At 39.7% G+C, this 20,054-nt stretch overlaps 1 protein-coding gene across 1 annotated transcript; it reads left to right on the forward strand.

Annotated features, from left to right (window-relative positions):
• The first annotated feature begins 3,511 nt into the window (after positions 1-3,511).
• LOC101158164 (dolichyl-diphosphooligosaccharide--protein glycosyltransferase subunit DAD1) lies at positions 3,512-4,200 on the forward strand. The gene has a single exon (XM_004085045.4). It carries the CDS (start codon positions 3,591-3,593, stop codon positions 3,930-3,932), a length of 342 nt encoding a protein of 113 aa, XP_004085093.1. The 5' UTR covers positions 3,512-3,590; the 3' UTR covers positions 3,933-4,200.
• The last annotated feature ends 15,854 nt before the right edge of the window (positions 4,201-20,054 follow it).

The raw sequence follows: 20,054 nt of genomic DNA on the forward strand, positions 1-20,054 counted from the left end.
AGAGTTGAAGGAGCATGGCGTGTCCATTTGTAGATGATGTAGTGGATGAAGAAGTTCAGATAATACTTTTTCCACCGTGAGAGGGTGATAAGACCACGTATGGATGTTGTAAAGATAAACATTTTTACTTTGATCCAACTTAATTATTTGCTTCAGTTAAGATAAATCATTTTTTAGGTCACCTTAAAAATAACACGTAGTTTTCAGACAATTATTTTCCTTTCATTCAAATTAATTCAATTAAGTAGGTGTAACTTTGGTGCTGCCGTTAGATCGGCACTGCAAGGGATTCTGGGACATCATTCCCTTTGCCTGTCTGGACGGACTTGGGTTTAAGTGTGGGTTTTTGACCAAATGTGTTAGGTTGCATAGCTATTTTACTGTGTTTTGCCGAGTTATTTTGTCCTACTATGCTTACGTCTCTGCACCATGAGTGAGAGTGAAGGAGAGGATGATGAGTTTATATATATATAGCACTCCTACAAGTTTGTATTATAATGACAATGATGGAAAATTATTTATTGAATTTTTGCACTCCGTGCATTTTTTTCCGTCCTTTTTATTGTTATAAAAATGAGCATATCTGCAGGCTCAAACTTAGACATATGAGAGTTCAAGACATTTAATTAATTAAGATTGAAAAAAGATTAATGGAGTAATGTGATATTTAGTTAGATAAATACGTAAATTTGAGTTGTATAAACAATTATTGAGTTTTATAGACGTAAGAAATTAGGTTGAATAAAATTATCTAAATTATTTGTTACTAACAGAAGGAATTTATTTAAGATTTATTTAATTTATTTATTTAATCGGCGATCTATTGAGAATGTCTTTATGTACCTCCTGTGCACGAGCATTAACCCAAGGTTACCAAGTCGAGCGTAATTACGCCAACTCATATCCGGCCTTTTGGAACCGACATACCCCGAATAAGCAAGTTCAGGCGGATTTCAGCCAGAGTTCAGGCTTAAAGTCAGGCTAGTTTAAACATGCTTCCTGGAATTCCCCCCAGGTTTATAAAGTTTCTTTCTGATTCTGTACTTTTATTTTGAAAAGTGTTGTTCCTGTTTCACAGCAGTTGTAGCTTGCGGCTGTGTTCACCTGCTGTCCATAAATGGCCTCAGCTGCTCCTCGTTTCTGGTTTTCTCTTCTGTATATAATCAGCTTGTTTCAGTGCTGAACTGGTCAGTTCATTGTCATGTGTGAGATTGTTGGTGTGGTTTTCTGTGTCAGACTGTGAAACTGAAAGACTGGTTGAACTGATTTAGAGAATTTACACTGAAACTGCAGATTTCTCTTCTGTGTTTTTGTTCAGTTCAAATATTTATTTCATTTAACATTTTTCCTCATTTAACTATACACTTGTCTGTGTGTTAAGTCAATTGTTTAACTTTTAACAAATGTCTTGACCAATGTATCTGCAGGCTAGTGACGTGTGGTGAGGTTAATGGCTGGTGAGGCCCTGAATCCTCTGGAATCAGATTTACAATGAAAGAACAAGATATTACACCTTCCATCCAACAGCAGCTAACAGCTCATAAAATACACATAAGAACATATTTGTCCTACAGAGAATCTCTTATGGACATGGAGAGAACACTCTTCTGGTGTATAAATTATTCACACAGACTGTAAACAAATTAAAGTATACATATATGTTCAGCACACATTTGACCCTTAGTAACTATTTCTGGTATTTTTCCAACTTCAAATTCTTGAGCTTTAATCAGTTATCAAATGTCTGTGAAAATGATCATAAAAAATGATTTTACTTACATTTATATCCACTTACTCCCATGTTGTTTTCAAAAAACAAACATTGAAAAACATGTTTGGCCTCACTTTTTGAGCCAGTGCGCCGATATTTTCCTTTATTTTGAGTTTCTCCTTCTAAATGAAGAAAGACATCCTTTGTCTGTTTCTACAGCACCAGTGTAGCTACAAAGCAGCTGTCGGCTCACGTCTGCCCCCTGCTGGTGAGGCATGCCTCACCTGAAGCTTTTTCTGCTGGCCTATAGCGGTGTCTTCCGCGCACGTCTCTGTTAACATTGAGTCCTGCAGTCAGATATGAGGCACAGCATTCCAGAGCCTCACCCTCAGATACAGCTCCGTCTGTGATTGCGCAAAACTTAAATTTGGCTATTTTAACCTCAAACTGGAGAATGTGTTGAGTTGACTGAAAATCTATATTTAACACAGATCAGTGGAAAATAATATTTACTTAATTTACCTTTTTCTATTTTAACATGATTGTGACAAGTCACTGCTGCAAGCCAAGTGTTCACTCTTGTGCTATCCTAGGCCCTTTAACATTGGGAGTTGGGTCATCTAGACCCACTAGACAGTGCTCTGAACCTTGGATTACATAAAATCTTTCCACCTTTATCATGGTAGGGAGAACACGTCAATGTAAGGGTGGGGTCATCTAAGATAGCACAAGGGTTAAATATCTAAAACCCTTAAATCACAAACTGAACATTTATCTGAACCTTTTCAGCAGCATTAAAATGCTGTAATATAACACTGAACTCAGTTCTGGAAAGTTTTTACTTTAAAATATCCTAAAAGTTTGATTACGCTTATTCTGTTGAAGATTTTTTTGAAAATGTTGAATTCTCTGCCAGAATATTCAAACTGTTGTGATACTGTTACTAAATACTAACTACGGTGGACGAGAGGTGCAAGACGCGCTTACATTTAAGATACAGCAACAGCAAATCCCAGTACAAATGAACAAATCACGAAACACGACAGCAAATCACGAAACACGACAGCAAATCACGAAACACGACAGCAAATCACGAAACACGACAGCAAATACTGAAACACAACAGCAAACCACGGAACAAATGACAGAGTCCTGAAACACAAAAGCAATTTTGTGTGAAAACTAACAAATACTGAATTACAAAAACAATCTCGATACAAATGAACAAATCCAGAAACACAAAAAGGAAAGCGGAGAAACTGCGTCTAACTGAAACGGAACGTCCTGAATCCCGGAAGTGACGTAATATAAAACTAATTGTGTATTATTTTTTACATTTCCTTATTACTGTCTTTTTTTAGTGGACATTTTCAATACATGAGACAGTCCAAAAGCATTTCTTCAATTGTATTACTACAATAAAAATGACGACAACCTTTAACAAGGTAAAGTTTTTGCTTTTCCGGTAATAAGGGTATTCCCTCTTCGTCAAGACCACTCTAGCAAGAATGCTTCAGGACTGTTTCATGTATTTAAAATGTCCACATAAAGAAAACAGTTATTAATAACATTTAATAAATCATACACAATTGATTTGCAGTTGTGTTTCATGATTTGCTGTTGTGTTTCATGATTTGCTGTTGTGTTTCATGATTTGCTGTTGTGTTTCGTGATTTGTTCATTTTTACTGGGATTTGCCTTTGCTGTATCTTAAATGTAAGCGTGTCTTGCACCTCTCGGCCACCGTAAATAACACCTGGTGGACATTAAATCTAAGAATGTAACTCCAAAGCCATTTCCGGTCTCCCGGGACACGTCACTTATTCAGCTTTGCAGGTCTTTCCGCGCGCTCTGTATTGTGAAATTCAACCTAAAAATCATGTCCAACTCCGTCTTATCGGTCATTTCTCGGTTTCTGGAGGAGTACACGACCACGACGCCCAACAAGCTGAAGGTGGTGGACGCGTACCTTCTGTATATCCTGTTAACCGGAGCGCTGCAGTTCCTGTACTGTCTGCTCGTCGGCACCTTCCCATTCAACAGCTTTCTGTCGGGCTTCATCTCGTGCGTGGGCTCTTTCATTTTAGGAGTATGTCTTCGAATCCAGATCAACCCTCAGAACAAAGGCGACTTCCTGTCCATCTCCCCAGAACGAGCCTTCGCTGACTTCCTGTTCGCTCACACCGTCCTGCACCTCGTTGTGATGAACTTCATCGGCTAAAACCGAGAAATGATGAATATTTGCCTCTTCAGTTTCCCCCCTAAGATGACAACAAAAGGAAGGTTGTTTTGTTTCTTCTTCTTTCAAAATACTCGACGTTTCGACAACTCACCGACAACAAGAGAGATTAAACCTTTTTCCTTTTTGTTCAGATATCCAAACCGGTCTGTCTTTGTATGAATCCAGAAATAAAAAGGACCAATGAGATTTTTTTGTATTGGAAAAAAAAAAAAAAAAAAAAAAAAAAAAAAAAAAAAAAAAAAAAAAATCTAAGAACACTTTAAAAAAAATTTAAATCTCTTAATTTTCTAGGTAAGTTTTACTTAATATAATGTACCCAACAAAACATGACGCATTTTAAATTTGTGTTTTTGTATTTTATATGGTATGTGTGACAAAATGAACAAGAAAAAACATGAGAAGTTCCTAAAAACATGCTCAAACCACTTGAAGATAAAATAAATTAATAAAAAAGGAATTTTAGAATAAAAAAAATTCCTAAAATATATTCTAATACTAGAAACTTGGTCTTTAGTCCAGCCATTCCTGGGATGTGAGACTTCCCTGGTGAAGGCACAGACTCCTTGTAGAAATTCATGTAATTAGTTTTGCTCAGGTGAAAATCACCTGCCTGGTGATAGTGCTCTGTGGTTAAATCCCTACAGGCAGAGTAGTTGAAAGTCCTAACTGACTCTGATTTGATGACATGGCATATACAATAATATAGAATGAAGTCATAGAGACGGTCTCTGACAAAGCGATCATCTGTATTGAAAAGTCTGGACTTGAAATAACCACTGGGTGTCACTTTGACACACATTTTGAGTGAGATTGTGAAGCAACTAAAATGTTGTAGTCAAAGTCTTCTGAGTATTTTCACATTTTAGTGGCGTCTCTTCTTGAAAGAATGCTCAAACTAGAATCAATGAAAAGGAAACTTTGGTTGAAATGTCTGAAGCCTCTGAATTGGAAAATGTGCTGTTTAAGTGTTTAGCTTTATTCATTAAATTTAAGCAAAAAACATGTAAATTACTTTAATCTTGGACTAAAAATTCATGGCTGCTTCTCAATGTATGAATACAAAATAAAACATTAAATCCTTAAATGATCAAAAATTAAATTTGAAACAGACTTTAACGTTGGATAAAAAACAGTAGTTTAATTTAAAAAAAACTTGGAACATTACTAACAACATAACTTAATGCAACTGCATATTTCATTTATTTTGTTGCATTTAATTCAGGACAGTCATCCTAGACACCCTCTTGTTCTCAGCCTGAATCCTCAGAGGGCCGTCTTCAAGTGATGCTCCAGAGACTCCCAGAGTACTGCTTCCACATCCAGGGTCTCCTTGTCCTCCAGGAGCAGCTCCAGGTACCCCCCCCCCCCCCCTCCCTGACAGCTATCATGTTCAGCTGCACCTCCTCAGCAGCTTGGGTAACCACCTACAAAAACAATTTATATTAACTTTACTCTTAAGTATGTGTCATTTTACAGTGTTTTTCATGGTCATTTGTATTGTTTTAGTCCATACCTCTATTGTGGTGTAATTTGTGGACTGGAAGTGACCCCCCCCCCCACACACACACACATACACGCACCAAAGATCCACGCTTCATGTGGGTGAGTCTCACATGACCACCCGCCTCCAATTGAAAAATGCCGGTTCCAGAAGACACCCACCACAGACAGATGCTAACCTCTGCCTTGTCCTGTTCAGTGACAGAAGTTATTGTTATGCACACACGCACACACACATACTGTATTTTAGCGCTCAGTAGTACATACTTACTGTAAATGAATCCGTCTCATTGGAACATCGTACCTCCCACTCTTCACCCTCCTGATAGCAAACATTTAATGTGTAAAAATTCCATGTTCTGTTAAGGTAGATTGTATGCATTTTACATGACTTGTACATCTTTACCTCCAAAACTTTTGCTTAGAAAGTGAGGAGAGGTTGACCTTCCACCTGGTCCATGCTCATCAGGTGTGTTAAAGTGGATGGTGGATCCAGGAGTCTGTCTGCCTCCTGTTCCAGTGTCTGTCTCTGGAATGGGCCACTCAGTCTTCTGTTTAGGACGTGTCTCAGTGCCATTCTGAGATGAGAGGAAAAAAATGAGAAGACAAAAAAAAAAAAGTTACCTTACATTGTTCTTAACTTTTAGAAATAATATTAAGAGACATTTAGTGTGAATTATATGAAATTAGGAATTTTTAATCATATTCCTCATTTTTCTTTGAAGTGACTTACCTCCGGCTTCTTGTCTGCTCAGCTTTAAAGTGCAGAGTTTCCCCAGTCCTAGACTTAAATACTTGAATCCCTCACGTGATGGACACACTGTTGCTGGGCAGAGTGAAGTTCACAAATATGAACATATATAAATATCAGTGACGGGCCGTCATTTTCACATTGGTTATATGCTCCAATCGCATTTCAGCTGTCCTGTTACCCTGCAGAGTGAGGTTATTCACCAAAATCAATGTGTGTCATTAATTTCTTTCAACCAGATTTTGAGTTTGTCTCAGGCTTTCTAGCAGGCTTAGGCAACGTCACAGCATTCAGACCTTCTTTGGACAGAAGTTTCAGGAAGTCACATGCAGCCTTGTCAATTTTGACACAGAGCCACGGAGCAGTTTTTGATCTGTCTCAGTTAAAAACAGAGCTGACTGTAATGTATCCATGGAGGATTTAACGGGAAGTCTTCCACTGATTTCCTAGACTTCCTTAATCAGAAAAATGTTGAGTGAATCATGAAGCAGCTGTTCAGATTTGTGTGTTTGGCGCTGAGCGTCCCCGTGTTCACCGAGTCTGTCCAGCGGACATTTTCAGTTCTAAAGCGAATAGAAACCTACACAGAAACTCATCTGGACAGACTGGGCTCTCAGCACTGGTCTTGACGACAGACAGAGCCTACACACTCTCAGGAGTAAAAGTGTGTCCGATGTTTAATTCCCGGAAGGCTTGGATCGAACTCTCCGGGGGCACACGGAGTGGGGGTGGCTGTCCGCTCACAAGCTACAAAACATGTATAAACCTACAGTCAGGAAACACACAAACGCCTTCATTGAAATTATGACAAATGGGACAGCGAAATCGGGACCGAAAAGGTACCTGTCCCCGAGGGAGGATAGGAGGGGCAGAACCAGACGAGTGAGCAGGAGGATTTGAGAGAGCACGCAAAGCCGTCTTTGGACAGAGCGAAGTGGAGCTAGAAAACGAGCCACAAACGCTGCAGGTGAGGTAAATGTCTGCTGATGAGGGTCAAGTTCACGACAGACCAATTCAGGCGCTGGTTAAACTTTTGGAGGTACATAGCAGCCTTAGCAGAAAACGATTTATGCCATATGACAGAGCCAGATCCGCAACGATTGCTAGATAGACATCCAAACCCTCCCGTCAATGAGGGTAAACATCGTAAATCACATGTCGAAAAACCCCAAAAGCCACAACAAATTCGGCCAGAGTGAGACTTTTGTCCAGACGTGGATCGCTGTCCTTCAGAACCACAGAAAAATCCACAATCCACAAAAAGATGAACAGACGTCTAAGAGCCGCACAGCATCTTAACCAGGCTGATGTTGTTAACTTTCAGTATAGCAGCAGCCGGGGCGATAAACCTGGATTCCAGAGCAGGAGCGGTGGTTACCAGAGTCTGCTCGATCCCGCTGCGCATCTGCAGAGCATGATCATGAAGACCCGCAGACATGAGCGACGAAAGCATGGAAAAAACCGAGGCAGAAGGCAGTACGGCACGCTCCACCACAGAACTCCTGGAGTTCATGGCATCCAGAGAAGCTTTAATATCCAGAAGGGAGGAAACTATGTAAGCCTCAGCCAAAGGCGTTGAAATAGTGTCACGAGAAATTCATGTTCTCCCAAATAGCCAAAAACATATATTCCACCAGCCTTCTTTTTTAGTTTTTGAATTTTACCAAAGTATACAGTTTTTTATAGGGTTACTTCGTACCAAATATGGCAAATCAAACGATCAACCACCTTTTCTGGTAGAATGTCTCTACACTTTGAAGAATGGCTTCTTCAACATGGGGAAAGCCTTTGGAAAGATCCAATTTCCAAGGTTTTTTTAATGCTTTCTCCAGCTCTTTTTTGGGTCTTCACAGCAATCCTGCGGATAATTTCGTCCCTGATTTCGAAGCATTTCTTTCGACTTACACTGCACTGTTTTCGTGCGATAGAAATGGAAGCTTTCAATAACTTATCCCACCAGAATCAAAAAGGAAAAAAAAAGAAACTCAGTCTCTATTGATCTACAGTCCCTCCATGATCTCACGTGCATTTTTGTAATAATTGTGGCAGAAAAAGCTGGAAGCTGCAGCTGTTTTTTCTAAAAGATGTAATAAAAGTTAAGTTAGAAGATTTAAAAACGGTTTAAAGCGTGTTCGTTGTGGTTTCAAGACGTTTAACAAAGACTCATTGTGCGCTGAGACGCTGTCACAGTAACCCAATGCATCACGAGAGATGTAGTGCGCATACGGCTGGGGATCGCTTGTCTGAGCTTCATTGTTTCGTTCACTTGTTCCACGGTCTGAGACCGGATTCTGTGGAAAGCTAAACACCGCTAAAGATGAGCTTTAACTGGTATATTTGTTGGGACTGAGAGACTTTACGAGCTAAATCAGGGCAAGGAAGTGAAGACTAACCACTTCTGATTGGTCAGACTGATTACATATGATTAAGCCTACAAGAATGATTGGAAACAGTTAAAGGGGCGGGACTTTAAAAAAAAAAAACAGTTGAAGCTGGGACTAAATCGCGGTACCGTCATTCTTATCAAAGTGTCTTTAATAAAATAAACAAAGAAAAAAGCATTTTATGATCTTCCATATTCCTAACTACTCAGTGTTTTATCAGGGCCTGTTTGGATGAACAAAGAGCTGATATCCTGGAGATGATAAATGCTTTTAGATCAGTTAATGAGGGCAATTTCCCACGGCACACCTGACCATGTCCCACGGCACACTGGTGTGCACACCAGTGTGCCGTGGCACCATCTTTGTACCTACATTTGTTGACTGCAGGAACAATATTTCCAGCACTGCAGTCGTTTCCAAACAGACTGTCTCGGCATCCTTCAGAGTTGACCTGCATAATCTGGCTATAAGCCGTTTGCCTTTACAATATATCTTTAACTGCAAGTTCTTTTTCTTCTCATAAGACAACTGTTTCCTCAACTAATCTAGTTGTTCCATGTCGGGTCCACTTTTGATCTCTTTTCTCAGATGTATTGTCATTCTTCTTGGCAATAATTTGGTTTTTACGTTTATTGTCCTGGTTAAGGTATTTCACTTGTTGCACACTGCTTGATTTCAATTTCACCTGCAAAGCCTTCACAGTATCATGATATTTCTTTTTCATGTCAGATTTGCTCTTCATTACAAACTCAAGTCTCTTTTTGATTGTTTTGCACCTAGGAGTTAAGGGGGTTCTCTGTGATGTTCCCACAGCAGTTGACGGAGTGGAGCTAGTGCATGGTTCTTCCTCAGCAGTGACCTCAGAAACAGTTTGAGGTCATGAAGTCATTACAGGTGGAGATGAGACCTCCTCAAACTGAGACGTAGATAGATGAGACAATTGAGATTCATCTGAAACTGATGGGGCCTCAGGTGAAGGCTGAGCTAAGGTGTGCAAAGGAAATACTTGGTTACACACATCCTGAAATTGCTGCTTGTCACTTTTGACGACTAAAATTTGTGAATTTTTGGATTGTTTTTTTCAGCAATTTATGAATCTGAGAATTTTTCACAACATAATTAGTTACTATGATTTTGTGTATTTCCTGAATGGTGTGAGGAACTGAACGCTTTTGTTGGAAGAAAATGTGTAAAACATGCCCATTCCTCAATGGTGGAGGATCTGGGATGTTGCCATACTTTGCAGTAAATTCATCTACTACCCCCGGCTTCTTTGGAGGCATCTGAAAGCGCAGAAAATATAAAATATTAATAACCAAGTGGCAGATCCAATTTGACACAAATCAAATGTGAAAATAGATGAATTAAGATAAAAAAAGTGTTTAGTCTGAAGAAATATAAAAATAGACACAGATCACCCTACCCCTTCCCCTTAAAAAAACAAGTTCAGACACCACAAAATCTCAAAATTACAATTGGAGGGGTAGGGAGAAGCCGTAGGGGGAGAATTTGGCCATAATCTTCCTAATTAAAAACCAACCTTTGTGATGTCTGAACTGCAGTCTCTAAAGAAGAGTCTTGTCCTCTGCTCCAGGTATTTCTTCTAAGCTGTGTAGAGTCAACATACCAATGGCATATATGATCAAAAACAGTTTTACCCACCTACAGTACATACATGAAGGGGAGAGACAAAATCTCACCTCTCTCCACACAGACCAGCATGCACTGCAATGTGTGAAAGGGGTGGAAACTTATAAAAATGTAAAATTGGATTATTGTAGGTTAGAGGGATAATCTGGGTGCGAGCACACATGCCACCAAAGAGGAACCAGGTATTCTTGGCCACAACAATAATTTATTAATCCTAAAACCCAGCTGGCCACCGAGATATGGTTATAAAACTATAAAATACACAAGACAGTTCTAAAAAGTATGAAATACAATAAAATGCAAAACTACTAAAAAGCAATACTAAAAGTTCGGGGGAAAGCCAACAAAAGCAGCTTTGCGAGACAGCAGATCCAGGAGACGTCCTCCACCCGCCAGACTTGACCCATGATGTCCTTTCTCCATGACCAGGGAAGTCCTCTGGTCACACGCACCTGAAAGACCTGAAGGCAAACACATCTGCCAGCACCAGAAAGCAACCACGGTTGCCTAGGCCATCCCGACGAGTGTGGCTACGCTCTTTCCATACTTGCAGGGCAGGCAGAGTTCCCCTCTGCGCGTATTCAGCGTCACACACTCCTCCCCGTGTCGTGTCGCTTCTGGCTGGCCATCCGATGCGCTGAGACCCCTGCGTGGAAACACACAAGCGGCAGCACCAAAGGCACTCCAACATCCCGGCTGCACCCAGCTTTCTTGTGAGTTTCAACCAGTCTGCTAAGTCACGTCGGGCTACTTACAACACAGGCATGATCCCTGCCCTGCCCCTGCGTGTTGATGGCATGGCAGAACTGGCGGTCCCAGCGGTCCAATTGCACCCAGTGCGTGCGCCCTCCTCACTTCATCGGTGCATCTGATGAGTGGTCTGGTGGTCCAAATGCGTCCCCTGTGCGTACAAGCCCGGTGGTTCCCGGCGTGTAAGGGCGCGTAGGTCCAAGTGCCCCTGGGGCGTGCGCCCTCCTGGCTGGGTGGGAACTTTCCCCCAGAGGCTGCACTTCCTTCAGCAAGCGTCCCTTCCTCTGCTCTGCTCCACTCATATATAGTCTATCAATTAAGAGCAGGTGCTTCCAATTAAGGGGCGTGTCCACATGCAGCATGCAAGGGGTGTAAAAACACAACAAACATGCAAAAAAAAAAAAACACCCAATCATGCAGTTAGTTTGTCCCACCTGGGGGGTATTCCAGGAAGCATGTTTAAACTACCCTGACTTTGAGCCTGAACTCTGGCTGAAATCCGCCTGAACTTGCTTACACTGGGTATGTCGGTTCCAAAAGACCGGATTTGACTTAGCGTAATTACGCTCGACTTGGTAACCTTGGGTTAATGCTCGTGCACAGGAGGTACATAAAGACATTCTCAATAGATCGCCGATTTCTGGAGTCACCATGGAAACGCGTGGTGAAAAAAAGAAAGTGCTACACTTCAGTGAGACGGAGTCTGAGATTTTAATGACTGCATATGAAGATTATACATCTATCAAAAAAGTAACACGGCTGCATCATCAAAAGAGAGAGTTTCTGCTTGTAGTAGAAGAAGAGGGGAGAAAGTAAACGCACGAGTTTCTGATCTTGTTTCCATTTTCCTTGTGACGCATATATATATATAACTTATGCAATTTTGCCAACTTAAATGAATTACTTCTATTGGTAACAAATAATTGAGTTAAATTTAATCAACCTAATTTCTTACGTCTATAAAACTCAATTGTTTATACAACTCAAATTTATGTATCTATCTAACTAAATGTCATATTACTCCAATCCAATTAATATTGTTTCCGTCTTAATTATATTTCTTGATCTCTCATATTTCTAAGTTTGAGACGGCAGATATGCTCATTTTTATAACAAAAAGGACGGGGAAAAAAATACACGTTTCGTATAAATTCATTAAAGAATTTTCCATCCTTGTACACAGCAATCAATGGTAGGGGTGCTATATAAACTCATCATCCTCTCCCTCACTCTCACTCATGGTGCTGAGACGTAAGCATAGTAGGACAAAATAACTCGGCCAAACACAGTAAAACAGCTAAACAACTAAACACATTTGGTCAAAAACCCACACTTAAACCCAAATCCGTCCAGACAGACAAAGGGAATGATATCCCAGAATCCCTTGCGGTGCCGATCTAACAGCAGCACCAAAGTTACACCTACTTAATTGAATTAATTTGAATGAAAGTAAAGTAACTGTCTGAAAACTGCGTGTTATTTTTAAACTGACTTAACAAAAAATGATTTATCTTAACTGAAGCAAATAATTAAGTTAGATCAAAGTAAAAAAGTTTATTTTTCCAACGCATTTGTGGTCTTATCACCCTCTCACGGTTGAAAAAGTATTATCTGAGCTTCTTTGTCACTGTAAACCCGAATAAGTTCAGTGAACTCAAAACTTTTGAGGAAACCGATTCCATAATTTTAAGTTAACTCACATAAAAAGTATAAGTTAATTTGAACTTAAAATGTTTGAGTTGAATAAAATAAAACAAATTAATTAACTGTAAAGTATAACTTTTTATTTAATTAACTTAAAGATTCTTACTTTACTGAACTAGCATATTTTGATTGTATTGGACCTGAATACATTAGTTAATTAACTAAAAAACTTTAATATATCTCAACTCAAAATTAATCTTTTGAAGTCTAAACTAAGTCTCATTTGTCCTTCTTAGTCAGGGCCATTCTTACAAAACAAAAACTGAGGCAGAATTGCAATTGCAAGTTTATTTTTAAACCACCTTGCACAAGTACATTTGAAAAACTTGTGGTACTAGAAAATGTAGAACACTGCACAATTTGTGAAAAAAAAAAAAAAGTGCATCAGCCATTAAAAAATACATCGGTCTTTAAACAAACAAATGTGCACCAATTTTTTTTACACCATTTCCTTATGCAACTTTATTAAAAATGCATTCTGCATTTTAAGAAAAGCAAAAATTGAGTATCAGCCTTTTTAACACTTTTCCCACATAAAACTATTTTCTTTGGCTGCCCTTTCCCACAAACATTGGTGCCCAAAAGAATACCCATTTGGGAATGTCGCCTACCACAAGCTCATCTTCCACCACAACTGCTGTACTGAGCGGACAGAAATGCACTGAAGTTGTATTGTTGTTGTTGACAGTCAGAATGCCAACAGAGGTGCTGCTGATGTCTGCCTCTGGTGACTCTTTAATCTGCAAAGGAAAAAAAAACAGTGTAGTATTAAAGAGAGAGAATTGAGCGTTTGAGGTAAGAAAACTTTATTCAAAAACTACAATCTGAAATTGAATGACATTTTAAGACAAAGAGATTTTAAGTGTCCACATGAAGGAGGGATCCTCCCCCAGGACGGACAGGCGATGTACCAGAACTCATAGAGAAGACTTAAATGTTCTATCTTAACAACTATATATTTAGAGTCTAGCAGATTGGCTTCGTCCAGATGAAATGGGGGAAGGTTGGGCGCGTGAGACGAGCCAGAGGCAGGATCCACAGCCAGGTGTAGCAAAGATGAACTGGAGTGCAACATTTTTGGTGACTATGTGCTCTGCCACACAACATTGCTTTGGCATGACTTTCTGGTTAAGTTGTATTACCCACACAGCTGGAGTATTAACCAGCACATGTCACTGGTACTATTTAGTGAATAAACCATTATCCATCATAAAGAACTTACATTCCAAACATTGAAGAACTGTGGGTCCTCCTCACGTTTGCATTTTGGAAGCCAGTGCAGGACAGGAGTACATTTAACACCAGTAGTCTGCTCTTGCTGCACAGAGACATATACAAATTAATATGGCAAACATATTTCAAATGACTTCACCCTTGTCTGGCTCAGTTCAGTTCCTCAAGTCTTTTAAATTATCTTTAAATTGTACTGTTATTTAAAAAAAATACACTAAACATAAGATGACATTCACAGATGACATCTACAAATGCATTGGGATCAACGTTGATATTTTTTTCTCCAGTGAAGTAAACATTTACAGACATTCACAGAATTAAAAACGTTCACTGATTAATATGAACCGACCCAAGTCAGTCCCTTATTAGCCATACTAATGCATAATGTTGATTATGCCATGCAGTTACACGTCACCTGTTTATCATAACGCTGCAGAAACTTGCATAGAACCTTCCGGTTCGTGCTGCCTTCTTTCTCAACAAGATCAGCATCCGTGGCGTCTGTCTGTCCAGGTCAGAATAAAACTGTTTTCGCAGGTTGACATTTGTGATGCGATGAAACTCAACACAAATCTACAAAAAAAAAAATGTTACACATTTTAAAGCTTTTTCAAGCTACTGGTAGCTTGGAAAAACCGCTGCATTTTACAATGGCCTCAATACTGACCACAATATGTAATCTATGATTAATATTTTTTTAATACGTGTGCATTAGCTAGAATTACATATTTCAGAAGATATATTTTCATAAGAACAAACCGGTACAAAACAGTTATTTAAAAATATGACATTGTGAAACACAAATCACGTTTTAGATTATTAAGCAAACTATATGATACATTCTTTTTTAACCTGAGCCCAATTCAGGACAAAGTTATAACTGCTACATAACTCATAACTAAGATAGCTTGAACATTTTTTATTTATAATTAATTTCATTTGTCAATCAGGTCAAATGTTCTTAAAAATGTGTCTTAAAAATAGCATCCATGTTGTTAAATTACAATAAAACTTACCTCAGCTCTTAGCGAAAACTTTCAAACGCGCCGGTTCCCTAAAGAGTCAAAGAGAACAGGTTAGCGTAAGGCAGCTAGCTTAGCCCACATTTGCATTTAAGGTTACTACGTGAAATACAAGTTGCGCGAAAATATTCCGATTACCAAATCACAGAGCCTGTGGTGAAAAGTAGTATAAAAAATGCAATTCCCACTGATACATGATGTGGCTGTGGCTGCCGCTCTGCCAGAGCTAGCGGTTAGTAGCTAGTAGTAACGGTTAGCTAATTTAAATGTGCGCCAACCAACCCGGTAAACGTAAAACATTGCCCAAACAACTTCTTTTAACCACACGCAATAATTATCTGATGACATACTGCAAAACATACAAAATTGTTTAAGAACAATAATTCGAAGATACAAACTCGTGGAGGACGTCATTAATTTACAGGACATATACTAAAAGGAACACCAAAAGAAGCAAAAAAATATATAATACAGAGGCGAAAGTCATCAAATAAAGAATAAAATAATACGACTTACCTAAATGTATGTAACTTATCAACTTGGCCTCGCTGCGGCTCGCTTCAGACCTCCGCCATCTTAAAGACTTCTGTGGCTGAGTTCACGTTCATGGACGTTATGACGTCATCACGTCTCTTTACTCATAAGTTTAGACACCAAGGTTTCATTTACTCAAAAGTTTTTAGTCCACTGAGGATATAACTGTGGTCAAAGTTGAATCAGCTTATAGGTTTTAAGCTGACTCGACTTGTTTGTTACTTTTGAGTTCTGTGATTATAAAACTTTTGAGCTCATTGGACTATTCGTATGGAAGCGATTATGTAGCATAAATAAAAAGCAAAGTCAAAACCAGAAATGCTTTTTCATTTTCAAAATGAAAAAGCATTTTTTGACTCAAAAATATAATGAAAAAGCAAACCACCAAAATGCTTTTTCATTTCCTTCCTCAACACAGCTTATTCTGTCACTTAATTAAAATTAAAATGAAAATGGTATTTGACATTTCATTTTCAAGACGTTCTCTGGTAAATGTGTAGCATAATTCATTTAGAAATGTCTAATTTGACATTCAAAATGGATTAATTGAAATGCTTTTTAATTTTCAAAATGAAGCTGCATTTTTTGACTTAAAATTAAAAAGAAAAGGCAATATTTCAAAATGCTTTTTCATTTTATACCTAAAACCGCTTATTCTGTGTCATAATTAAAACGAAAATGCAAAGAGGGGATTGCATTTGCATTTTAACATCCACCCCGCGCACCTTGTCACAATATTCATTTCGAAAAAGCATTAGCAGAGGGGAGGCGGGGCGATGACGTCACTGCCTTCTCTGTGTGTCCGGCTGCTGACTGACGCACACACACACACACCAGGAGCAGACTGTGTTAGCGGCAGAGACGAGGGTTTTGTGATGGTTGTGAACTTCTGATGAGTTTCCACAGCTTCTCAGGACTAAGTAGACTAAGTAGCTGCATGTCCGCCTTCTGCAGTCCTCCTCCTGACCCACCGCGGACAAGCTTTTTTCTTCAGACCGCCAGCTGCCTTCGCACAGCGGAGCGCAAAGTTCCCGATGATCGCTGAAGGCGGAAATGCTGCTGCGATCTGAGAAACCATCATATGAATTTGTGTTTCCAGTGGTGTCCAGAACAAAGACTGATGTAATTCCGACATATTTACACATTTATTTGCAGCTTCGCGGTGAATTTGCTGTTTGATGACAGCTGGAGCTCCATCAATAGACAGCAGATTTCTCCATGGTAAAGGTTTCCTGGTTGGACCAAAACACTCACTCAGCGCGAAGCTGCAGGAGACTACCTTCATAATGTGCTTTTATTACAGTTATGCTAATATTTTACGGCCTGCTCTGCTCGACCATATGTTTTTAAATCCATTAGGTCAGACGACGCTAAAGTTGGCTTACGATTCACAGCTTCTGATTCGGGAGGGCAATAAAGGAACATTCTGCTGCATTTTTCACATTAAGATCACCTAAAACCGGGTCCTGTTCAAAAACCGCTGGACCTGGCCAGCTCAAACCTGGATTCCTGGATCTTAATAAATCAAACAGCAAATTCACCGCAAAGCTGCAGATAAATGTGTAAATATCTGGGAAATACATCAGTCTTTATTTTGTTCTGGACACCACTGGAAACACAAATTCATATGATGGTTTCTCAGATCGCAGCAGCATTTCCGCCTTCAGCGATCGTCGGGAGCTTCGCGCTCCGCTGTGCGATGGCAGCTGGCGGTCCGAAGAAAAAAGCTTGTCCGCGGTGCGTCAGGAGAAGGACCGCAGAAGGCGGACATGCTGCTATGTAGTCCTGAGAAGCTGTGGAAACTCATCAGAAGTTCACAACCATCACAAAACCCTCGTCTCTGCCGCTAACACAGTCTGCTCCTGGTGTGTGTGTGTGTGTGTGTGTGTCAGTCAGCAGCCGGACACACGGAGAAAGCAGTGACGTCATCGCCTCCCCTCTGCTAATGCTTTTTCGAAATGAATATTGTGACAAGGTGCGCGGGGTGGATGTTAAAATGCAATCCCCTCTTTGCATTTTTGTTTTAATTATGACACAGAATAAGCGGTTTTAGGTATAAAATGAAAAAGCATTTTGAAGTATTGCTTTTTCTTTTTAATTTTGAGTCAAAAAATGCAGCTACATTTTGAAAATTAAAAAGCATTTCTGTTAATCCATTTTGTCAAATTCGACATTTCTAAATGAATTATGCTACACATTTACCATGGACCTTTTTGAAAATGAAATGTCAAATACCATTTTATTTATCATTTTAATTAAGTGACAGAAAAAGCTGGGTTGAGGAAGGAAATGAAAAAGCATTTTGAAGTATTGCTTTTTCTTTTTAATTTTGAGTCAAAAAATGCAGCTTCATTTTGAAAATTAAAAAGCATTTCAATTAATCCATTTTGAATGTCAAATTAGACATTTCTAAATGAATTATGCTACACATTCAGAGAACGTCTTGAAAATGAAATGTCAAATACCATTTTCATTTTAATTTTAATTAAGTGACAGAATAAGCTGTGTTGAGGAAGGAAATGAAAAAGCATTTTGGTGGTTTGCTTTTAATTTCTGGTTTTGACTTTGCTTTTTATTTATGCTACATAATCGCTTCCATATATTCGGGTTTAAAGTGATCCACTAAATCATCTTCAAATGGACACGCCATGCTGCTTCACCTCTGTAAACAAACTAACCTTCAACTAAACCTGCTCCAGACCAGGTTATGTTCAGAGCATGAGTTGCTATGGCAACTTGACATACCCTGAAACATACCTCCGTTTCTGGAACCGAAAACTGAGGTCATCAACTTCCTTAGCCTCAAACTTACCGTGGGAGCTAGCATAACCTGCTTTCTGGAATACCCCCCTGCTCACACAATGTCTTGCTCAGAAAGGTTCTTGGACAAACCACCTATGACATTAAAAGAAAGGTACATGTAAAAAAGCACTAGTGTAGTTCCAAAAACACCAACCAACTATGGATCCTACTAATATTCTATTTACCTTACATTTGTTCTCTACAATGCACAAGTCAGAGTCCTGTAAATTAAAAAACAAATAAACAATATTTACTAAACAAAACATTCACTTTGTACTTCATATTATTGTCTTGCCTCACCCTCATCCTAATCTGAAGCAGATTTCCAATTGCATGTTTTAATGTGCACTGCTAGCATCTGAAAAGGCACTACTTAATTACAGTAAAATTTATTTAAAATACAGCACTGGCGACTACACAAAATCTTCCCTGGGTTATCCAAAAAACCGATAAATCAACAGAGGGTTACTAAGCTTGAAGAGGGGCGGGTCACAAAGACCCCTCTGCATTCCCCCTCTGACTGCCGTCTGGCTCCTGGCTCAGCTGCTCCTACGCTGCTGGCCAGCGCTCGTCTGTCCCGACTCATAGGGCGTCCCTCTTTGCCACTTCACCCAGAGCTGCTTCATCCGGTGAGCGTTCCTCCTCTGCTGTCGGTCCGCCGCCTGCTCGTCTGGTGGCTTCTTCCGCTGCTGTCTGGCTCTTGTTGACCAGCCGTTCACACAACCAGGAGTTGAAGAAGCCCCCCGCCGTTTCCTCGCTTCAGGGCTGCTCCTCTTCATGTTCCCGCTGTTCCCTAAAACCAGTCTCTTATCAGCACGCCTCCAGTGCACATCTATCTAAACCAGCAGCATGAGCTGCTGCATTCAGTGGCCCTCCGGGTCTAACAAACAAGTAAAAACAATAAAAACAGTTCAACCCATTACAGATGTCCATAAGCACCTTTCTTGTGCCACCTCCTTGTTTTTCCCCTGACCTGCTTAGTTTCATTTTTGTCCTTGTGTATCCGGCATATTTCAATTGTCCATGTGTTTTGTGTCACGGTGAAGGGTGGCTCGAGAGCCGGTTGGACCCAGACGCAGAGGCATGAGGATCAGGGCTAGTGGGTTTAATTAAAAAAAAAAGAAAAAAAAAAAAAAAAAGCGCTGCAGAGCAGGATGTCGGAACAAAACCAAACTCACTATGGCGTGGCGTGGCGTGGCGTGACGAGGAACATGGAACATGGAACATGGCATGGCATGGCATGAACACCAGACAGGATTAATGGACCAACACAGGAGAAAGGCAGAGACAAGACTTGTATACAGACAGGGCAGACAAGACACAGGTGAACACGATCAGGGCAGATGGGGACCAAAGGAAGTAAAACTCAAGAAACAAGACAAGACAGGAAACCTTTCAAAATAAAACAGGAAACAGAACCAAACAAGACAGGACAAGAACTAAAACGAAAAACAAAACACAACAAACTGAAACCATGACATTTTGTGTTCATCTGAAATGTTGTGAAGTTTCCGGTTCCTCATTAGTTTCTTTGTTTTCTTTCCTTAACTTCATTTGTTCACAGACTTTTCTCAAAACCCAGTCTTCATTTTGAAACTGGCTTTTGGCTTTTGGAAAAATGTTGAAGTGCAATCCTGTCTCCATATGAGGGAACATAGTTGGCCAAAGCGGAATCTTCCAATAAGCAGAATGATGTCTGTATCAAACTGTAAAGCAAAAAGCAAAATAATTTGGTACACAATACTTCTACCTATCACATGTTAAGCCTAGT

This window comes from Oryzias latipes, chromosome 18 (assembly GCF_002234675.1).
Source record: "Oryzias latipes chromosome 18, ASM223467v1".
Classification (NCBI taxonomy): domain Eukaryota; kingdom Metazoa; phylum Chordata; class Actinopteri; order Beloniformes; family Adrianichthyidae; genus Oryzias; species Oryzias latipes.